At 37.3% G+C, this 21,200-nt stretch overlaps 1 protein-coding gene across 1 annotated transcript in view; it reads right to left on the reverse strand.

Moving 5' to 3' along the window:
* Positions 1–12,266: 12,266 nt before the first annotated feature.
* LOC143258600 (uncharacterized) overlaps positions 12,267–21,200 on the reverse strand; it is a 38,056-nt gene continuing 29,122 nt past the window's right edge. Inside the window, exons 16-17 of the mRNA XM_076517796.1 lie at positions 15,362–15,582; positions 12,267–13,174 (exon numbers count right to left, since the gene is read on the reverse strand). Of these exons, the coding sequence (XP_076373911.1) occupies positions 13,053–13,174; positions 15,362–15,582 (343 nt within the window). The 3' untranslated portion in view covers positions 12,267–13,052. The remainder of the gene's footprint in view (positions 13,175–15,361; positions 15,583–21,200) is intronic.

Below are 21,200 nucleotides of genomic sequence, written 5' to 3' on the forward strand. Positions count from 1 at the left end.
ATAAAGCTAATTGTAATTTTCTAACATGTTTGATCTGACATTTTCGGTATCTGTGGCAAATAACATTTGAATTAGATTTAATCGAAATATTCACGAGGAGGAATAATTATCTTCGGAAGGTAAATCCACAAACAGTACATAGATCATACCAATAGTAAACTTAGTGAACGCAATGTTTTATTCGGACGTAATTGAATGTTTTTAATCATTTAATTTATCTTAGAAGCATACGGTTCAACTGAATATTTTCTAAACAATGTTTCAGTACAGGTGTAGTTGAAATGCATGAAAGTGGAGGTTGAGTGAGCAGCCAGAGACAAATAGCAACACAACCCTGGTATTATTTCACTATTGTCTTATTGTATATGACAATAAAATATTCTGTTGTTGCAGTTATCATTTCCCAAAATTTAAAGAGAGACTGGCCATGGTCGATGCCATCCGACTCACGTGCTTCGATGGCAACTAGATCAAGCAAACTGGCCCTCTTTCAATGCTCTTGCAGAACTTGATCCTGCCATCAATAGACGACTGTGTGACAGCAGTAACTGACTGTATTATACAGGCAGCTGCTCAATGTATTCCTAAAACCTTGACACGTTTACCACGATAATCTCGTCTGTGGTAGAATCATGCCTGCCACATGGCTCAAAAACGCGCCTGGGATACTTTTCATAGGTATCCCACACTCTCGAATCATATCACTTTCCAGCAGGTCCGTGCACATGCTCGGTGAGTAAGATGTCAAAGCCAGAAGGGCTCTTGGATTAAGTTCGAAACCCGCATATCTTATATCACAAATTACACCTTCTTAACCATTAAACCAGAAGGGCTCTTGGATTAAGTTCAAACAGGCTGTTGCAAACAGGCTCTATGTCAAAGACTTTCACATTTAATGCAATCGTCGAACATGAGGTATATTGAGCAACAGCTACAGACTACCCTCATTCGTTTATTGAAGTGGACCACAGCAAACGGCTTTAACTTCTCTCTCTCTAGAACTGTTTACATGCACCCTGATCCTAAATTCCGTATTGGTGAAGTTGTGCCACTTGTTGTCCCTGAGACAAAGTTCTTGTGGCTTATCTTTGGCCATAAGCTAACCTTTATACCACACATCAAGCAGCTACGGGTCAAATGTAAAAGAGCACTGAACATCTTCCATGTCCTCTCTTACACACCTTGGGGAGCGGATCGATGTTCTATGCTAAAGATATATCATGCTCTTATTTGCTTAAAACAAGAATACAGAACACTGGTCTATGGCTCTGCCAGATCCTCAGTCTTAAAGATGCTGGACCCTATTCATCATCAGGGATTTTATTTCTGCATTGGGGCTTTTTGCGCTTCCCCAGTTCAGAGCTTATACACAGTCTCATGAACCTTCTCTACACTTCCGCCGTTTGCAACTGTCTTTACCTATGTTTCGAAACCTCGACCTTTACCACAGAATCCCACCTGGGGTTGTGTTTTCCTTCCTCGGTGGGCCATGCTTTTTCAGAACAGACGATTTGCCAATGCTCCTTTTGGCCTTCGTATCCAAGCACAGTTCGATGAATTGAGTTTGTCCTTGGATAACATTACTGTATCCACTGGTCAGCTCATCCCATCATGGCTTATTACAGTTCCCAAATGTGACCTTTCTTTAAGTCATATAAAAAAAACCAGATACTTCCGACCAGAAATACTGTGTTATTTGTTCGAACCATCCTTACATTCTTATTTATACAGATGGTTTGGAATCGGGTGACTCTGTGGGCTCTGCCATGGTTTGTTGTGATTCGGTGGTTGTGCACAGAATCCCCTCTACAGTTTCTGTGTTCACTGCTGAACTGTACACCATTTCTCTTGCCCTGGATCACATAGAAGCAAAGTAGTGCTTAAATTTCAGTATTTATACGGACTTGCTTAGTTCTCTACTGGTCCTGGAATCACTTCACGTTAGTTCTCACTTTGTTCTCGCCGATATTCAAAACCAACTGGCCCCTTTCTCTTTAACATCTACTTCTATCCAGTTTTTCTGAATACCAGGCCACGTTGGTATTCGCGGTAACGGGCTTGCCGACACCGCAGCTAAATCTGTCTGCTCTGGCACTATCACTGCTGTGCCTGTTCCATACATGGACTATGGTCCTATATTCAAGGCTCGGCTCCGTGCCAGTTGGCAGTCGACTTGGAATGAGCAACGTGTAAACAAGCTTTTTCAAATAAAACCCTTTACTGGACTTTGGCCGTCTTGCTTCCGTAAGGATCGAAAAAAGAAAGTTGTCCTAACTGGACTATGCATTGGTCACAGTTTTTTAACTCATCATTTTCTTTTATCTAGGACTGATGCACCAATGTGCTGTCTGTGTAACACTCAGGTCATGATAAGCCCATTTTACTGTCTTGCCATCGTTAGGACTCTCAACGACAGCATCATTTTAAACATGTTTCGTTCCAAGTGTTATTGGCGATGGTGACACTGTCCACCTTAGAAATGCTTTTAGTTTTTTAAAGGCCATTATTTTTTAATGCTATTTAAGTTGTTTTTTTAATTTATAGATTAGACCTTTCTTTTAATGTGATTCCCTTTTAAGAATTAAAGTCCATCTAGTTCAATTTGAAATTAGAGAATGGTCGTAACGTCAATATAACTCGAAATCAGGACTGGAAAGGTCATCATCAAGTAACTAACGCTGCTGTTTGAACGACCCGTTTATCATCCTGACTATTTATAATAATTAAAATTTTGCTACAAGTCTTTTAAATCTTGTATTACTTTACTTTCTGAAAACGGCCATAACATCAAATATCTCAAAGACAGGACTAGAAAGGTCAACTTCAGGTGGCTAACGCTGATTTTTGAACTTACCCGTTAGTTATCCTGGTGAGTTATGATAATTCGTTTCTTTTATATTCCGCGCAAAGCTACTCGAGGGCTATCTGCGCTTGCTGTCCCTAATTTAGCAGTGTAAAACTAGAGGGAAAGCAGTTAGTCATCACCACCCACTGCCAACTCTTTTACCAATGAATAGTGGGATTAACTGCATATAACGCTCCTATGGCTGAATAGGCGAGTATGTGTGGTGTGACGGGAATTCGTACCCGCGACCCTTGGATTACGAGTCGAGTGCCTAAACTATCTGGTGATGCCGGGCCAGTTATGATTATTACAATTATTCTATAGAAAGTGCTTTACAACTTACATTGCTGTAGTTTTTCTCTTACTGCTGTAGACTAGATATAAAAATTGGATTTAATGCTATTTATGTTTTTAATTTAAAAATTAAACTTTGTTTGTTTTACCTTAATTTCCTTTAATGAAGTTTAATAATTTCACTTTAATTTTAACTTTTTATCGGATATTTGGCGCAGATAGTCTAGTTACTTTGCGCCATAAAAGACGAAACCAACCAACCAACCTAATAATAATAGGTTTATTTTAGTTACTTGTCAAGAAACTAGATTTCCACTTCTTTCTTCTAAGACCCGATCTCTATTTGCAAAATACAGTAGTGAATAAATGTGGCTGGATTTCAGAGTAGCTGTGAACTAATGTTTTGGCAATAATGACAATAAAGAGCACTACTGAATGGAGGTCAAGCACAAAACCCAATGAAGCCTGGACGATTGCGATGTCACAAGCGAAATGAATACATGTATCCCAATGATCTTGTACGAGCAAATATAGCTATATGATATACACGTAAGCCTGTTTAAGTGTCACTTGACTACAGCGATAATTTTGGAGCTTTGTTTATGAGGGAAATTTTATGACAGAAGATTGCTTGTAACTATGCTGTTACAGCTTTAACCTACACTTTTACCCAGTAAGAATTTGACTGATCCTACCTTTAAATCCCAAATTTATTTGCTTTTTAAGATAAAGTTCTTAAATCATCTGACTATCTTTGTTCAAGTAGCTGTTGTGTATTTCTCATTCATAGTGCCAGACTCAAAAACCAACGCTTCATGTAGAAGGCGAGTACACTGGAAGCTATCTGTTTGGAGATGTTCAAAATGTTTTCTATTACTATGCAGTCCATAAGCATCCATGGGCTAACCTGAGGTTTAGACACGAAGAGTTAAGAGTTGACGGGTGAAAATTTAATTTTTGTCAACTCATCTGTCATGCAGGGTTCTAATTGAAAGTGCTGATAGACTGGCTCCGAAGTCTCCAGGGGATCCAACCTCCCAGACTATTAGATATTGGAAAGTAACCACAGAGCTGACCAGTGATGACCCCTGTTAAACCTGAGCCAGCTGAATCTTTGAGTACCCCTCCTTGGAATTTAAAAGGTTCAATAGTTGGAAGTCTGGTGAAGTAGAATTTTTGGCACTTGAAATGCATTCATTGGAGAAAGGAGAACTATATCCCACAAACCAATGAGGACCTTCCCAAAACACATTTTTGTAGAGCTCATCCAAGTGCTGAGAAGGTTTAACTACATCAGGATCCATTGACAATGTTGTAACGGCCCAGCCCAGCTTCAACTGTATTTGGTATTCATGTCGGTCAGTGCATCTCCTTTGAACATTAAAAAGGTCCTAACTAAATTTCCATAGCCAGGTAAAACAGAACTGCTTACTGCATCCCGAATTGAAATAACAGAACATCCTATGCTTTTGGATGTAACAGTCTCAAAGTACTAATGCAAAAAACAAGTACCCAAGTAGACGAAAGCAAGTCTGGGCACTTTACAACATAGACTGAAGACTACCAAGTGATACCAGTTGCTAAAACATGCATTTGTTGATTCACCAATATCAGCTTATCTGATATCCTGGATATAAGTGCCAGTGATAGAGGAATCATAGCAGCATAATCACAAGCATAATGTACATTGAAAAACTATAAACAAGTCAAAAAAAGTAGGAAGTTGTTGCAATAATTGTTAAGCATTTTTACCAGTATGGTAGATAATGTACTGCTAGCATATATTATGTATTGAAGATGTGGCTCATTAACTACCGAGGACTAGAAGGTATGGTTGTAGTTCTGCAACAGTAAAAGTTTCACTGCACAGTACTAACTGTGCAACACCTGCAGCGTGGAAATGTGGATGGAATTGTTTTTCTCACATACGAGCTTTTGCTTCTGCTTACAGTGTGTTCAGGTCCTAGAAATAATGCTGTTGTGTGACTGAAAGAGTAACTCAATTAATACAATAAAACAGGCAAATATGGAGATTTCCACTGATCAAAGAATATGAAATACTAAGAGAAAATTAAAAGAACTGATCAAGCTTGGAAACAACTTATCATGCAGTATGGTAAAGCATGGTTGGTTGGTTGGTTGATTTAGTGTTTTATGGCACAAAGTAGCTAGGCTATCTGTGCCAAACGTCTGGTAAAAAGGTAAATTCAGTAAAATTCATAAAAGGAAATTAAGTTAAAACAAAAAGTTAAAAATAAATAAATAAATGAATAGCATAAAACCAATGTTTACATCTAGTCTACAACATCAAGAGAAAAACTACAGTAGTTCAAGTTGTAAAGGACTTTCTGTAGCGTGACTGTAATAATCATAACTTGCCAGGAAGACTAGTAGGTAAGTACAAAAACCACCGTCAGTCACATGAAGCTGGCCTTTCCAGTCCTGGTTTCGAGTTACTTAATGTTATGGTCAATTTCTAATTTCAAATTGAACTAGATGAACTGTGATTTTTAAAAGGGAGCCACATTAAAAGGTGTAAAATATATATTAAAAAACTTAAATGACATTAAAAAGATTAATGGCCTTTAAAAAACTAAAAACATTACCAAGGTGGACAGTATCACCATCACCAATAACCAATAACGTTATGGAAAAATCATGGGACAGAACATGCTTAAAACGGTGCCGTCGTTGTGAATCACAACAATGACAAGAAAGTAAAATGTGGCTGATAGTGATTTGAGTGTTACACAAACTACACACTGGTGCATCAGTTCCAGATAAAAGAAAACGATGAGATAAAAAATTGTGACCAATGCGTAGTCCAGTTAGAACAACTTCCTCTTTCCGATCCTTACAGGAACAAGACGGCCAAAGTCCAATAGAGTGTGTTATTTTGAAAAGCTTGTTTTTGCGTTGCTCACTCCAAGTCGACTGCCAGCTGGCACGGAGCCGAGCCTTGAATATAGGACCATAGTCCATGTATGGGACAGGCAAAGTGGTGATAGCACCAGAAAAGATAGACTTAGCTGCAGTGTCGGCGAGCTCGTTCCCACGAATACCAATGTGGTCCCGGTATCCAGAAAAACTGGATAGAAATAGATGTTATAAAGAAGTGGGCCAATTGGTTTTGAATATTGGCGAGAACAGGGTGTGAACCAACATAAAGCGATTCCAGGATGAGAAGAGAACTAAGCGAGTCAGTATAAATCATGCAGTTCAAATACTGCTTAGCTTCTACGTGATCCAGGGCAAAAGAAATGACACACAGTTCAGCAGTGAACACAAAAGCTGTAGAGAGGATTCTGTGCACAACCACCAAACCACAGCAGAGCCCACACAGTCACGTGATTTTGAACCATCTGTATAAATAGGAATGGAAGGATGGTTCAAAAGATGTTCAAAAAATAGCAGATGGTATATCCAATCAGGAGTGTCTACTTTTCTCAGATGACTTAAAGATAGGTCACAATTGGGGACAGTAAGAAGCCATGGTGGGATGGGCTGACCAGTGGATTCAGCAATATTATCCAAGGACAGATCCAATTCATCTAACTGCACCTGAATAGGAAGGCCAAAAGGAGCAATGGCAGACCATCTGGTCTGAAAAAGCATGGCCCATCGAAGAAGGAAAACACAACCCCAGGTGGGATGCTTTGGTAAGGAACGAAGTTTGAAGCATACAGTAAAGAGAGTTGCAAACGGTGGAGGTGCAAAAAAAGGTTCATGAGACTGTGTACAAGCTCTAAACTGGGGAAATGCAGAAAGACCCAGTGCAGAGCTGAAGTTCTTGATGATGAATAGGGTCCAGCATATTTAAGGCCAATGGTTTGGCAGAGCCATAGACTAGTGATCCATAGTTGAGTTTCTATCGATTAAGAGCACGATATATCTTTAGCATAGAACATCAATCCACTCCCTAAGTGATGGTAGAGAGGACATGGAGGATGTTCAGTGCTCTTGTACATTTGATCCATAGCTGCTTGATGTATGGAGAGCTTAAGTCAAAGATAAGCCCCAAGAACTTAGTCTCAGAGACCACAGGCACCAAAACTTCACCAATACGGAGTTCAGGATCAGGGTGAATATCCTGTTGGCAGCAAAAGTCCATGCAAACAGTTCTAGAGAGAGAAAGAAGGTAAAGCTGCTTGCTGTGGTCCACTTCAATAAACGAATGAGGGCAGTCTGTAGCTGCTGCTCAATATACCTTATGTTCGAGGACTTCATTAAATGTGAAAGTCTTCGACAAAGAGCCTGTTTGCAACAGTGAGAGGAAGTTGTTCACTGATGGCATTAATTTTTATACTGACAAGTGTAACACTCAAAACACAACCCTGAGGGACTCCAAGTTCCTGTAGAAAAGAACAGGAAAGTGTCGAACCCACAAGAACTTGGAATTGCTTGTTTGTTAAAATATTTTTAATAAAAATGGGCAAATGGCCACGTAACCAATATAAATGGAGGGCTCGCAATATGTCATACTTCCATGTTGTATCATAAGCCTTCTCATTGTCAAAGAAAATTGATACAAGATGTTGTCCTTTGAGAAAGACTTCTCTAATTAACGTTTCAAGTCGAATCAGGTGATCCATAATGGAGCATTGTCGTCAGAACCACACTGGATGGGCGAGAGGTAGTTGTTTCATTCGAGAAACCAAAAGACAAGCATTAACCACCCTCTCTAAGGTCTTACAGAGACAGCTTACCAAAGCAATTGGATGGTAGTTTGAAGGAATCTTAGGATGCTTCCCAAGCTTGGAGAAAGGTAGGACAATAGCCTAGTGCCAGGCACCATGAAAACATTCTCCTGCGAGATCTGATTAAAAACAATCAGAATAGCAAGAGAAGCAGGAGATAGATGGTGCTGCATTTCGTATTTTACATCATCAGGTCCAATCAATGTACTGCAAGACCAATGAAGGGCTAGTTTGAGTACTACCAGTGTAAAGGGATGACTATAGTCATAGAGACACTCAGCTCAAAAGGAAAGAGGTTTAATGGTTAAGAAGGTGAAGGATGAAGCAGAAGTGCTAGATACTTGGCAAAAGCTTTCACCTAAAGTATCAACAATGCTCCAGGTAACAGCTACTTCGGGGCCATCAGAAAGCAAGATCCAGAGGGAGACAGAATTAAATTGCTCACTGACCTTTTGAATCTTGTCCCATATAACTTTGTAACTTGTAATAGAAGATATGCGGGTTCCAAACTTAATCCAAGAGCCCTTCTGGCTTCGACATCTTACCCACCAAGCATGTGCACGGGCCTGCTGGAAAGTGATACGATTCGAAAGTGTGGGATACCTACGAAAAGTATCTCATGTGTGTTTTTGAGCCATGTGGCAGGCATGATTCTACCACGGACGAGATTATCGTGGTAAACGTGTCAAGGTTTTAGGAATACATTGAGCAGCTGCCTGTATAATACAGTCAGTTACTGCTGCCACACAGTCGTCTATTGATGGCTTACAGATGATGGCAGGATCAAGTTCTGCAAGAGCATTGAAAGAGGGCCAGTTTGCTTGATCTAGTTTCCATTGAAGCATGCGAGTCGGATGGCATCGACCATGGCCAGTCTCTCTCAAGATTATAGGAAAATGATCATGGCTTTGTGGATTATTGTCAACCCTCCATGAAAAATGGGAAAATAATGAAGGGGAGCAAATTGAGAGATCAATAGCAGTAAAGGACTGACTAGGCACATGGATATAAGTAGAAGAACCAGTATTTAATAGAGAAAGGTTGTGATCAGAGAGCATGCGCTCTACAGAGCGACCCCTCCTATCAATACCAGCACTTCCCCAGAGGGGATGACGTCCATTAAAGTCCCCAGGATGAAAAGGGAAATGGCAACTGTTCAATGAGAGCATCAAGGTCTGATTGATCATATGTCTCTCTAGGTGACAGATAGGGAGGACAAACAGTGATGGTATGACCCAAGGAAACACGGATAGCTACGGCCTCCAAGGGTGTGTCGAGTGGCAGACAGGGTGGGCACATGCTGATCAACCAACAGCACCACACCTCCATGTACTCGTCCATCACACAGCCTGTCATTTCTGTATAAAGAAAACTGCCGAAAGGTGACTGTATCGGCAGGTTTCAAAAATGTTTCTTGTAAGGAGAGACAAACAGGATGGTAGGAAGCAATCAGTGTTTTGATGTCATTTAGATTAGAATGTAAACCTTGACAGTTCCATTGTATCAGGATGGACATTTTTATTTACGTGTGAACTGGGTGGAGAACCCTTTTGTTTACGACCACATCTTTTTCCTTACTTTCCTTATTCGAGGGAGGTCTAACGACCTCCATGGATCCTGCTCCGGGTCTATTGGGCAGGTCTTTGCAGTTGGAAGGGGACTCCAGTGACTGAGGATGCAAACGAATGATTATTTTGCATCCTGGAGTGAAAGAGGAAGATGGATTGGAGGAAATGCCTGTACTTGGAACCAAAGGATGTGGATCTTAGGGTTTGGTGGAACGTATATAAGGAACAGAGATAGGTGTTGAAGTTGATTCATCAACTTTTTTAAGCATGGAGGTCAAAAGACTTTTCACTTGTTTGGAGAACGATTCTTTAGGAAGCACAGAGACCTGTCTAGACTCCCACAGTAGCTGTGGAAGTGCAGCAGCATACATCCGAGATGAGGTGGTGGACAGCAATTTTCGAGCCTCTGGATAGGTAATGTTATGAATTGTTTTCAAATGCTGCACCACTTTTTCTTCCAACCATTTAGGGCAAAAACGAGAGTAGGATGGGTGATAGATATTGCACTTGATGCAATGAGGGTGTGTTTCACACTCATAGGCATCATTGTCCCTGCCACTGCAACGAGCACATGTCAAGGAACTACAGCATGATGTCTTCAAGTGACCAAACCATTAACACTGGAAACATCAGAGAGGGTTTGGAATGTATGGCCATACTCTGTAATTAAGATAACCTGACTTGATGGTGGCAGGCAGACATGGTGACGTAAATGTCAGAATGAGGACATTGGTTGGCACCACAATTCCATGTTTGCAAGTGGAGATATGCCTCACTGCAGAAACTCCTTGGTAAAGAAACCAGCGAGAATCTCCGACTCTGGGATGTTCTCCAAATCCCTCTCAACAATAACTCCTCATGATGAATTCAAAGAAGCATGAGGTGTAACCTCTATAGGTATATATCCCCAATAGCCTTTGAATGCAACAGGAGTTCACTGTGTTGAGATGTGGATGTTTCCACCAATATGTCACTAGATCAAAGCTTTCTTACTGACTTTGGATGGCCAGCAAGTCCCTCTAGTCCCTTCTGAATGAAAAAGGGAAACATCTGCCTTAAAGTTTGTCTGAAAGTGAGTACAATATAAGAAAATGAGGTACAACAGGTAGTACGGATGGTGAGGATTGCTGATCAGAATCTTCAAGACGTGGTCGTTTACCTATAGACTGTTTTTCACTATTTTATTAAGATTTTTAATCGGAGTATCCATAATAAAGAAAGGGAAATTTTGGTGCCCACTGACCCGACCCACCATGGACCTCTATGAGGGGATGCACTACAATGTCAAAGACACTGCAGCAATGCCAGGATTTCGTGAGCACTATACTCAAACACCAGCTTCAGGGCACGAAACAAGACCCACACTTTAATAGACAGCTATTTGTTGATTTATTTAATGTAGTGTGTGTGGTGAAAACTTATACTTTGATTTATCATCCTCAGTCTGATGGTTTGGTTAATCAAATTTCCTAGAGCATATATTTCATATTATATGAGCTTAGAATGAAGTGATTACACCTTATGTAATAATGGCACAGCTCACAACAAGGTATCAGCCTACTTACAAACTCTGCTATGCTTAATCTTGAAAAACCACACAAATAAATTCCCATGATTATCAAAATTTAGTTTGCTTTACTGAATTATTTTCAAAAATAATTAATTGGAAAACATATTTGTTGTCATCATATTTGTTTTTATTTACTAAAATACCATTTTCCTTTTTTTTAATTTTGGTTTCATGTTCATACAGTTATTTGAACTCTCTTCTCCACCTTCTTTTGGCTTTTTTAACATATCAGGGGACACTGAACAAAGATACAGAGAAGAGATTAGAAGCTGCTGAAATGTGGTTCCTTAGAAGGATGCTAAAAATATCATGGACTGAAAGAAAAACAAATGTGGAAGTTATGGAACTGGCAGGATACAAAAGGTCCCTCATGAAAACTATAAGAAAGAGACAAATGGAATTTCTAGAACACATCTGTAGGAAGAATGGGATAGAGAAACAGATGCTATGTGGAAAAATAGAAGGGAGGAAAAGCAGAGGGTGTCAAAGAACTAAATATATCGACAGCCTCAATAACTATGTCACCAAGAACTCAATGAGCAACATCGAGTTGATAAGGAGGATTGACAACAGAGAAGTCTGAAGTCTGGCATGCCATGGTCGTCGATGTCTGCCGCATGTTTGACACATGAAGAAGAAGAAGAACATATAAGGTTTATCAATTGTGTAGTTACACATTTTTATATTTTATAGTATTAACACATTAAATAAATATACATATCCAATGCCCAGTCAAATATATTTCAAGACTAGGTATCGACAACTATAACATCAAAGTATGTTTAAAACTGCGATTGGAACATTTTCATCTTAAACATTTATTTTGGAAATCTAAACTTGAAATCCAATAGAATTCTGCTGAACACAAATGTATTTAACAAAATAAGTTGCAGTATTTTAAACTTGAATTGCACTTTATTCAATACATGGGCTAAGCAGCTAGGTCAAGGAACTTACAAGGTTCACACATAACCATCTTTAGTTTAGATCTACTGACCAAAGGGAGGGAAACTAAGTCAACAGCATTCAATGTCTACAAAACTATTCTCAACCAAAAAAATGGCTCAAACTTTTTCCTCTCTTTCCACATGTTACACTGAATTGTACTTTTTGCTGCTGTTTTTCTATTATGCTAAAAACCAAGAAAAACTGATGAAATAGGTGTGGCATTAAAGGTTTGTGTTTCATATAATCACAACTTTATTATACATTTTGAATCTTATGGTCTGCAAGTTGTGTCAGACATGATGAGAGCAATTAAAAGTTTGTAATAAACCAATACAAACACCACGTTTTTAAGAAGTGTGTTGAACAATTTAATTCATTTTCTACATTTCTTTCACAAAAATGTAAAATAAAAGAAAAAATAAATAGACTCTCTGGCAGCACACATACAGAAATTCAATAATAATTTCATTAATTTAAAAGCCACAGTGAACAAATAATAACAATAATAATTGTATACATATCTATATTTATTTGTTAATAAAATTAAATTTATGAGAATATGTTATAGTCAAAATCCTTTATGGACGGAACACAAGAAATTACTTCAGTTTGATCTAGAGCAATCCAAAACTACACAGAAACACTACACATTGTTCAAACGTATAACCAAATAACTTATGAAATATCCATTTTAAATAAATATATATTTATGGCACTTTCTTATCTAGCAGATTTTATTATGTACAGCTTGAGGCACTTTCAGTCGTGACTAATGTAATAAACATATATCTGTTTTTACAGCCATACACTTTTAACTGACATAAATCACCTACGCCTGAAAGAAAAACGTACCTCTGACTTTACGGAAAGAACTGCCATTTCTGTGAAGGTAATATTGATAACCCATGAGTACTCAAATTTTGAGAAGAAGTGCAATCTAGTTTCATAAAGTCATATGATTTCAATAACAGAGATAACACAAGGGCTTAATTCTTTTATCAGAAAAATACCTGAATAATAAACAAAGTGATAACCTGGTGCAAAAGAGTTAATATCATTTATGCCTATAAATTAAGTCTGAGAAAAAAGAAATAAAACCTGGTCAACAATTCTGATCTTCCATGAGCTTCTCATACACAATATTTTTTCTGAAGAGTTTCTAAGTAATCTGAAGCTGTCTTATCTGATGCTGAGTCTAAGGACTTCGTTTCATGAGAAATGCTAGCTGGTATGGCAATGTCAATAAGAGGATCTGAAATGTAAAAGAATATATCCTCCAGGATGTTAACATGAAACTGAGGTATTATTTCATTTCTAATGCTTCTCACTAAAAAGTATAATGCAGTTCATTAATTTTCTTAACAAACTTTGTATTGTTCAAATGCTAATTTTTTTATTCCAGCAAACATCATTAAAAATACCATACAGTAATACGTAAAATAAACAGTCTGTAAAAATATACTTTCCACTACTTCCTCTGCACATTTATGACAGTCACTAGCTAACTTCCATTTATAACAATCCAACACAGTGGTTCTCAAATTTTCTAAGCACAAACCCCTGCTACTCAGGATGTATTAAACTTGGTAGTATTTTAGGTTTTAAAGACCTTAGGGGAGACCCTTAAGGCAAACCTGGGACACTCAGAAACTTTTGTTTCTCTTCAGCCCCACACGTGTATAAGGTAAGTGTCATGAAAGAAAAAAAAAACAAATTGAATGATGTATGACAGAATATAACTATAAAATAGGAAAGTTGAGGAGCAGGAGATCTGAACTGGTCTGCTTTGGATGGAAATCATCATGATCACGAGCAGGGAGATCAAGGCTGCAGCAGGTCACACATTCTTCAGGGGACTGGTGACATAGGGAGGGATAGAGATAGAGAGAGAGAAAAAGAAAGAGAGAGAGAATATAGGGGGAGAGAGAAAGGAAAGAGAGGAGTGGAGAGAGATAGGAATAGAGACAGAAGGTCCTTTCAGGGCCAGGGTGCCTGGGATCTATAAATCCAATGGCAAGAAATTAGATGTGGGAGAAACTGGAGTACCCAGAGAAAAACACTTTCACTGGGTGGGTGCCGAAAACAACACCCACCCAGTGCCCAACCTAGAATGTAAAAAAAATTAATGACATATAAATGGGTAATACTGTATTGTCTGTTTTAACATTAATGGTTAGTATTGGTCAATGATGTTAGTAGTCCAGTTTAATGGTGAAGTATATTTTGCCCAGGTACGAGGTGTGTATGCCAGTCGGAATAATTGGCAATCGAATATCTTTGATGTTTTCTCCTTTAGTACCAATAATGAGAGCTCTATGCGGTGACTGTTTATAAAAGGTCTCGTTTCAGCTGAGCCAGATATCGGTAGCAGTTTTCCACATCTTCTTTAGGGCCTCTTATAGAATTATACTGGTCCACATCAATTTTTCGAAACCCAAACCCAGCTGCATTTTTAGCCATTTTATAATAATCTTAAGTGAATAAACTGTAACTACTGCTTGCTAAGCCTAAATGTGATGTACTTTAGAATCCCCTGTACTCTGGTATAGTACAATTTAACACAACTTGCTTTAGAAGTACTATTGATAGAGCGCCATATTTATTCCGCTACTCAGTGAAACTACTCAGTACTTTAATCATACTGTGTAATTGCTATGGTTCCCTTGACACTTTCCTGGGGCTCCCCTATTTGAGAACTGCTGATTTTAACACCCTGTAAAATAAAATGCTCTGAGAAGTGAGGCAAATATGGACAAATTTATTGTAGATATTGGTTCTGTTTTGTTTAATGTTTAAAATTATGTTTTAGCAATAGTAAAATAAATACCATGCATTATCTGGGTTAATTACTTCATATATCAAACAGTCAATGACCAAACCACTTCAAATAATCAATCAATAATCAATATATATACTGAAACCTATTTCTTATGAATATTTAAGCTTAAACACCTAAAAAATTAAATTTGATCCTAAATTATTGATCAACAAGACTAACACTCAGTTTTACAGCCACACTTAACTGGACTATAATAACATACAACAACTGAACCTGAGAGCTAGTAAATTCATTGTATATAAGTTTGAAAAATAATAGCTCAAAAAATTTAAACATAGGCTTCAAAAACATACATGTTAATTAAACCATTATTCTAAACTTAAAGTTTCATTATTGCAACAACACTTGAAAAAAAAAACTAAAGCTACTGGAGTAGATTTCATCATCCAATACTGAAAACTTTGTAAATCTATTCTTGTTTACTAACTGAACTTATGTAAAAATACATATATGAAAATGTAGGAAGAGAAAAAAGAAACAAGGATAGATATTGCTTGTAAAAAGATTTACTAAGTCAAATTAAATTGTTAAGAAAACTATAAAAAACAAAATAATTTTGCAGAAAAATAAAATAATCAGGAAGATCCAATCAGAACTAACCTGAGGCCAGTTTTTTTTTGAAAATTTTGTCTAATTCTGCTTGAAAATGGTAGCTTAGTGGTGTTGGATATATAGATTCCACACTCGAGGAAAGACCAGTACCCAATCTTTCCTGTTGGTGTTTTCTGATAGGACTTGAAAGCCACATTGGTAAGCTGTTTACTGGTAAGTCACTAATTGGGGTACTAACTTGAGTCAGTTGGGAGTTCCGCCTTACAACACTTGTTTAAAAAAAAAGAAAGAAAGGAAGAAGAAAAAATATAAACCTTAAAGTTAATCAAATGTGACTGTTGAATATAAAATGGTATTAGCATTAAATGTAGATCTACAGTACCAGGTTCCTCACTCCAATTTATTTCTCTACTGCACCATTAATTCATGGTCATAAATTAATTATTTAAATTAAACAAATCCTACAACATAAAAGTTTCATAGAATGAAAACATAATGAAAAAGGTGGAGTGTGACTGATATTTGTTAGTAAAAGGACCTCCAAATGGACTAGATATTGAATGGGTCAAAGGAGGGACCCCCTCCAATTTGATCAGTCAGCCCACTCAAGCTATCACAGAAAAAAGTTTGTAAGTACAAATGGCTGATTCCTATTCAGAAAGGGCCAATATTCTGAGTAATATTGAAATTGCATCCCAAGAATGTGAATATCCTAAGCAAAAGCTAGAAGTATGTGATAAAATGCATAAGGAGCTGAGGCAAGTTCAAAGGGGAAAGCCCAAAATTGGTAAGCCACCCAAAGATAGACAAAAAAAAGATAAGGTCAAGAATGATGTGGCATTAAGATGCTGAGAAAAGATGGAGACATCCCTTTTGTCATCCTCAAATCTGGGGAAAATGCCTTTCTTGTAGTGAGAAAAGACTCCATGGTGAACTTGGGGAGTGATATGAAGCAGTTGAGGTGAAATAAATCAATAATTGGTCACCTGGTTCTCTCGAGGACAAATAGACAGGAATTAAAAATCCTGGAAGGATGGTAAAATACTTCGATTGCTCACTCTAATATCAAATCCCCGTGGTCTTTGGGATATTGAAAAGGAGGAAAGAAAACAAGGTTATGAGAACCAGGAGGTGAGGAAAGAAACTGGATAACGAAGCCTTCTGAAAGTACTTGTACCACCCACTGCTCATTAATAATGTGACACCAGCAAGGGAGAAATTCCAACTATCAAGCTCCCACCAGACCCAAGTCCACAAGTACTGGTGTTGATAGATGTTATTTCATCGAAGAAATTGATGAAAATAAGTACCCAGCTTAGAAGGAGTGTGTAAGGGTTGGTAGGATCAAGGACAGAAAATGCAAATAGGTGGCATGTGATGCCATGACCAAGACAAATGGGCCACAAAAATCATAAGGGTTGACTGGAAATGGGCTGATGTCACCTGAGTTTCTGAGACTGTACCAAAGACATAACATCTCAAAGAAGGTGCAAAACATAAGCCCCTGAGATATTTTGAGGTGAAATTAACCACAGCCTATGCTATATCCCTACCTTTAAGGACCCAAGAACAAAGAAACCACATATGTAATGTCAGAGATAAGAACAAAATCCAGGCTAGCATGTAAAAGAGAAGGTTATCCACAGAAAATCTTTAAGGATTCCTAAGAGAGCCTCCATTAAAAAATGTATGGAAAAAAAGATACCACAGAAGGTTAATCAGGGTAAGACAAAGGCAAGAATATTGGGCATTTTTTGATAGATTGTTTAGGCAGAGTATTCATGATGAAACTTTATAGAATGGACAGCAACTCCCTGTTGTGGAGATACAAGTGTAGAGAACAATGTTTCGAAAGTATTGTCTTTCATCTTCAGGTCAAAAATCTTACTCATCAGCAAACAAACAAGATATATAACCACAACTGTATACAGAAAACCCACCCACAAAGACAGATATCTACACGTCCAGTCCTATCATCCAACCTCGATAAAACATGGTATAATCCAATGCTTAAACAACAAAGCAGAAAACATTTGCAATAAGACATCCATCAAAGCACAACACCAAAAGATTGTAGAGTTTTAAACAGAATGATTGTACCTCCTCTTTCATCAAAAACTCCTTGAAGACAACCACAACAGAAAGAAAATATCAGAAAGTTACCACCACTACCACAATTTACCTACCATACCTACAACAGTTCAGTGAAAAACTCAAAATGCATAGCCAAAAATTCAACACAGAAGTCCAGTGGAAATCCCACAATACCATAAGGTCCATTCTTGTAAAAAACAAACAGTGACCTCAAGAGAATCTCAAAAACGTCATCTATGAAATTCCATGTTCTTGCAAGAATACATACATTGGAGAAATGGGAAGAAAACTTGCGACAAGAATAAAAGAACATAAAAATACTACAAAACTCATGAAAACACAAAATTCAGCCATTGTAGAGCACACCACGTCAGCTGGACACAAAATAAACTGGGAGAAAATTAGAATCATTGACACAAACAAATTCTGGAAGACAAGAAAAAACAAAGAATCATTTTATATTAACACTATTAAACCTTCACTAAACAGAGATTCCAGATTAGAGCTGAATAACCTGTGGCTGCCATTAGTTGAATCTACAGGAAATCTTTCCTTCAATCAGAAACAGTGATAATCCAACCAATCATAACATGCTCCCCACAATCCACCAAGGCACTATAAAAGAATGACAACACCTACACACACACACTGACCTGAACATGAAAGGTGGAAGACTTTCAAAACGTCATCCTCTACAATTGTGTCTTCACAACAGGCAGTTGCCATCCATACTACAAAGTTTCATCAATATTGGGCATATGTAAGACCAATGTTAAAGTTCATAAGCCACCCTTCAAATAGGTAACAATGAAATCAACAATTACTTATCTATAAATAAATAGTCTGCACAATGGTAAGAAAGGTTGTGGTCAGAAGTGCTTGGGAAGTGAAACATGCTGATACCCACACTTAAGCATGAGAAAAATTGATCAGCATGAATATCAGAGGAGAGAAGAAATATAAGAAACAGTTGATAAGATTGCTCATGTAACAAAGGATGAGATGAATAAGAGATAGGGGAAAGACATACAAAAATTCATGAACCTGAGAAATAAAATTCACAATGACTAAATTAGGCATAGGTGATTCCTCATGCTTCAACTGAAAAGAAATGGCAAACTCTGGAGAAGGGAAAAGATGATCAAAATCCTTATCAGTTTGAACAATTTCAGCTGACTTGGAAGGAGCTTTGGTGATGTCTTGGGATAAAAACTGTTCTATATAATATTAAAATCCCAAAGAATAAAAGCAAAAAGACCTAACATCAGGTTGCTCACACCTATTGCATGAAAAAAAACCTGGTTGCTGGTGGGACCCCTGAAGTGGTAACATGAACTTTGGAATTCATAACTCAAGAAAATGTTTACAAATTGTCGTGTGCAGAAATACAGAGACAAAAATGAAGCACTTCATGCAAAACAACCATTACACAGGAAGCAATAAGCACATAAATGAAGACATCTGAACTCAAACATTGTCAAATGAGAAATGAAGGTTCAGTGGAGGAATGTAGGGGAATCACATGCATCATGTGAGCATGTCATGCTATTGTTAGTAAAGAAATGATGCATGATGAATTGCATGAGGAATATGTTGGAATATAAGAATATTATAACTCCACTGATGTAGGGGAGCACAAGGCTTGTGGAATGCATGAGAAACATTTGCATACAAAGAGCAGCACTAACTGAGTATAGCCAATCTTGTGAGAATATACAAGTACTGCATCAGAACTTAAGAATTTATTTGTAAGCAGTAACAATATATATAAATATGTAATGTAATATCAAAAATGTGACTGTATTTTACAAAATACTGATCAACTAGAACAAAGCCACAACAGATCACTCTGTAAACATCAATATTATGTTAATGGAGGTAATATGAGATGCACATTCTCTATGATTGCAGCTTCTGCAATGTTAGTCAAACATAGCTGAAAAATATCAATAAAATAAAAAATATAAATAAATGGATAATGTTACAAAATTTCACTATTCAGAATAAACACACTTTAAAATTTGCAGCCTTAATAGAAAGAAAAAAATATAACTCAAGTCTTATTTCCAAATTTTGTATGACAGTTATAAGGGTTTGTAACTTCAACCAAACCCATACATAGATAGAGAAAATAATGGATAAAATATAATTTTTTTCTCAAAAAAGTTTGATATTTATCTACATTTTTTATGAGGAGGTTATTCAGATTTTGCAAATTAAAGTTGGCAAGCTTATAATACATAAAAATGTTTTTAACTTTAAAATGATCATTACTTTGCACACGGGATAATTAAAATTTTAAAAAAATGGATGAACAAATCTTTTAATTTAAAAAAAATCTTAAAACTTAATTCAAAAATATGATATTTTGTGTACAGAAGCCTTGTAAAACAGTTACAACAGAAAGTGTTCGTACCTCTGCATCCTGAGTAGTTTTTTGCTCATAACTTAAAAAGTATCATGATTAGGCTAATAGAAGTATAATATATTATAAATATTATACTAACACACATCTACATAGATTTTTATGTAAATTAAACAACAAATAAACTGTTTATAAACAAATAACCAAAAATAGGAGGAGCAGAAAGTGTTAGTACATTTCAGAACATGTGAAAAAAACTGATATTCCTGTAAAAATCTTGTTTAGTTTGGCAAATAAACTACATTATACCATTCCAGAACTAAACACTGGGTTCATAATTAATGAAATTTAGCAAAAAATTTACTTCCGGCAATTTAATGACATCTCCATCATTATCTGCTTGGTCATCTTGGCAAACAGGAAACAACTGTCCAGTGATTTAAAAAAACCAAATATTTGTAAAATACAAGTCTCGTGTGTCTCTTTCTGGTATTGCTACACAACTTAATGTGCCGAAATCTACTGTTCAAAGCATAATTGCAATGTTTAACCTTACAGAATCGACTGCTAACCTCCCTCGTTCCGGCCACCCCACCAAAAGTTTAGAGAGAACAAAGAGGAAGGTTCTCAGAGAAGTTAATAGGAACCCTCATTTAACATGTAATGACATACAGAAACTGGTAAGGGAAACTGGGTGTGAAGTAAGCACCTCTACAGTTACGAACATTACGTTCTTCTGGGTTCAAAGCATGCCATCCATATTTAAAGCCTGTTCATTTAGAAGCATGATTGAGGTATGCAAGAACGCATGTAAATAAACCATTTACCTATTGGAAGAGTATTCTTTGGTCAGATGAGACTAAAATCGAGCTTTTAAGCCACAACAATGTTTGCAATATTTTCCATAAGAAGGGGGAACGAAATCTTCCAAAGAAAACCATCCCTACAGTTAAACATGGAGGTGGCTCGATCATACTATGGGGTTCCTTCAGTTCTTCTGATATAGGCAGCCTTCACTGCATCAACAGAATCATGAAAAAAGAAGAGTACGTTGATATATTAGGCATTTATATCAAGAATGATGCTCGGAACATGCAGCTTGGACGTCGTTGGATCTTCCAGCACAATAATGACCCTAAGCACACCCTGGTTGCAGAGGACCCATATAAGAGTTCTTGAAGTGGCCATCATCATCCCGATCTCAACCCAACTGAAAACGTTTGGCATGAGTTGAAGACCAGGGTTCATCAGCGTCATCCGAAAAACTTGCAAGAGTTGGAGGCCTTCTGTAAAGAAGAATGGAAGAAAATACCAGTTGAGTACTGTCAAACGATCATGGAGGGTTATGAGGAGAGATTGCACCAAGTAATTCACCTGAAAGGTTACATAACTGACTATTAAAGTAGATGCACAAACACTCTCTGCCCC

This window comes from Tachypleus tridentatus, chromosome 8, assembly GCF_004210375.1.
Source record: "Tachypleus tridentatus isolate NWPU-2018 chromosome 8, ASM421037v1, whole genome shotgun sequence".
Lineage (NCBI taxonomy): Eukaryota > Metazoa > Arthropoda > Merostomata > Xiphosura > Limulidae > Tachypleus > Tachypleus tridentatus.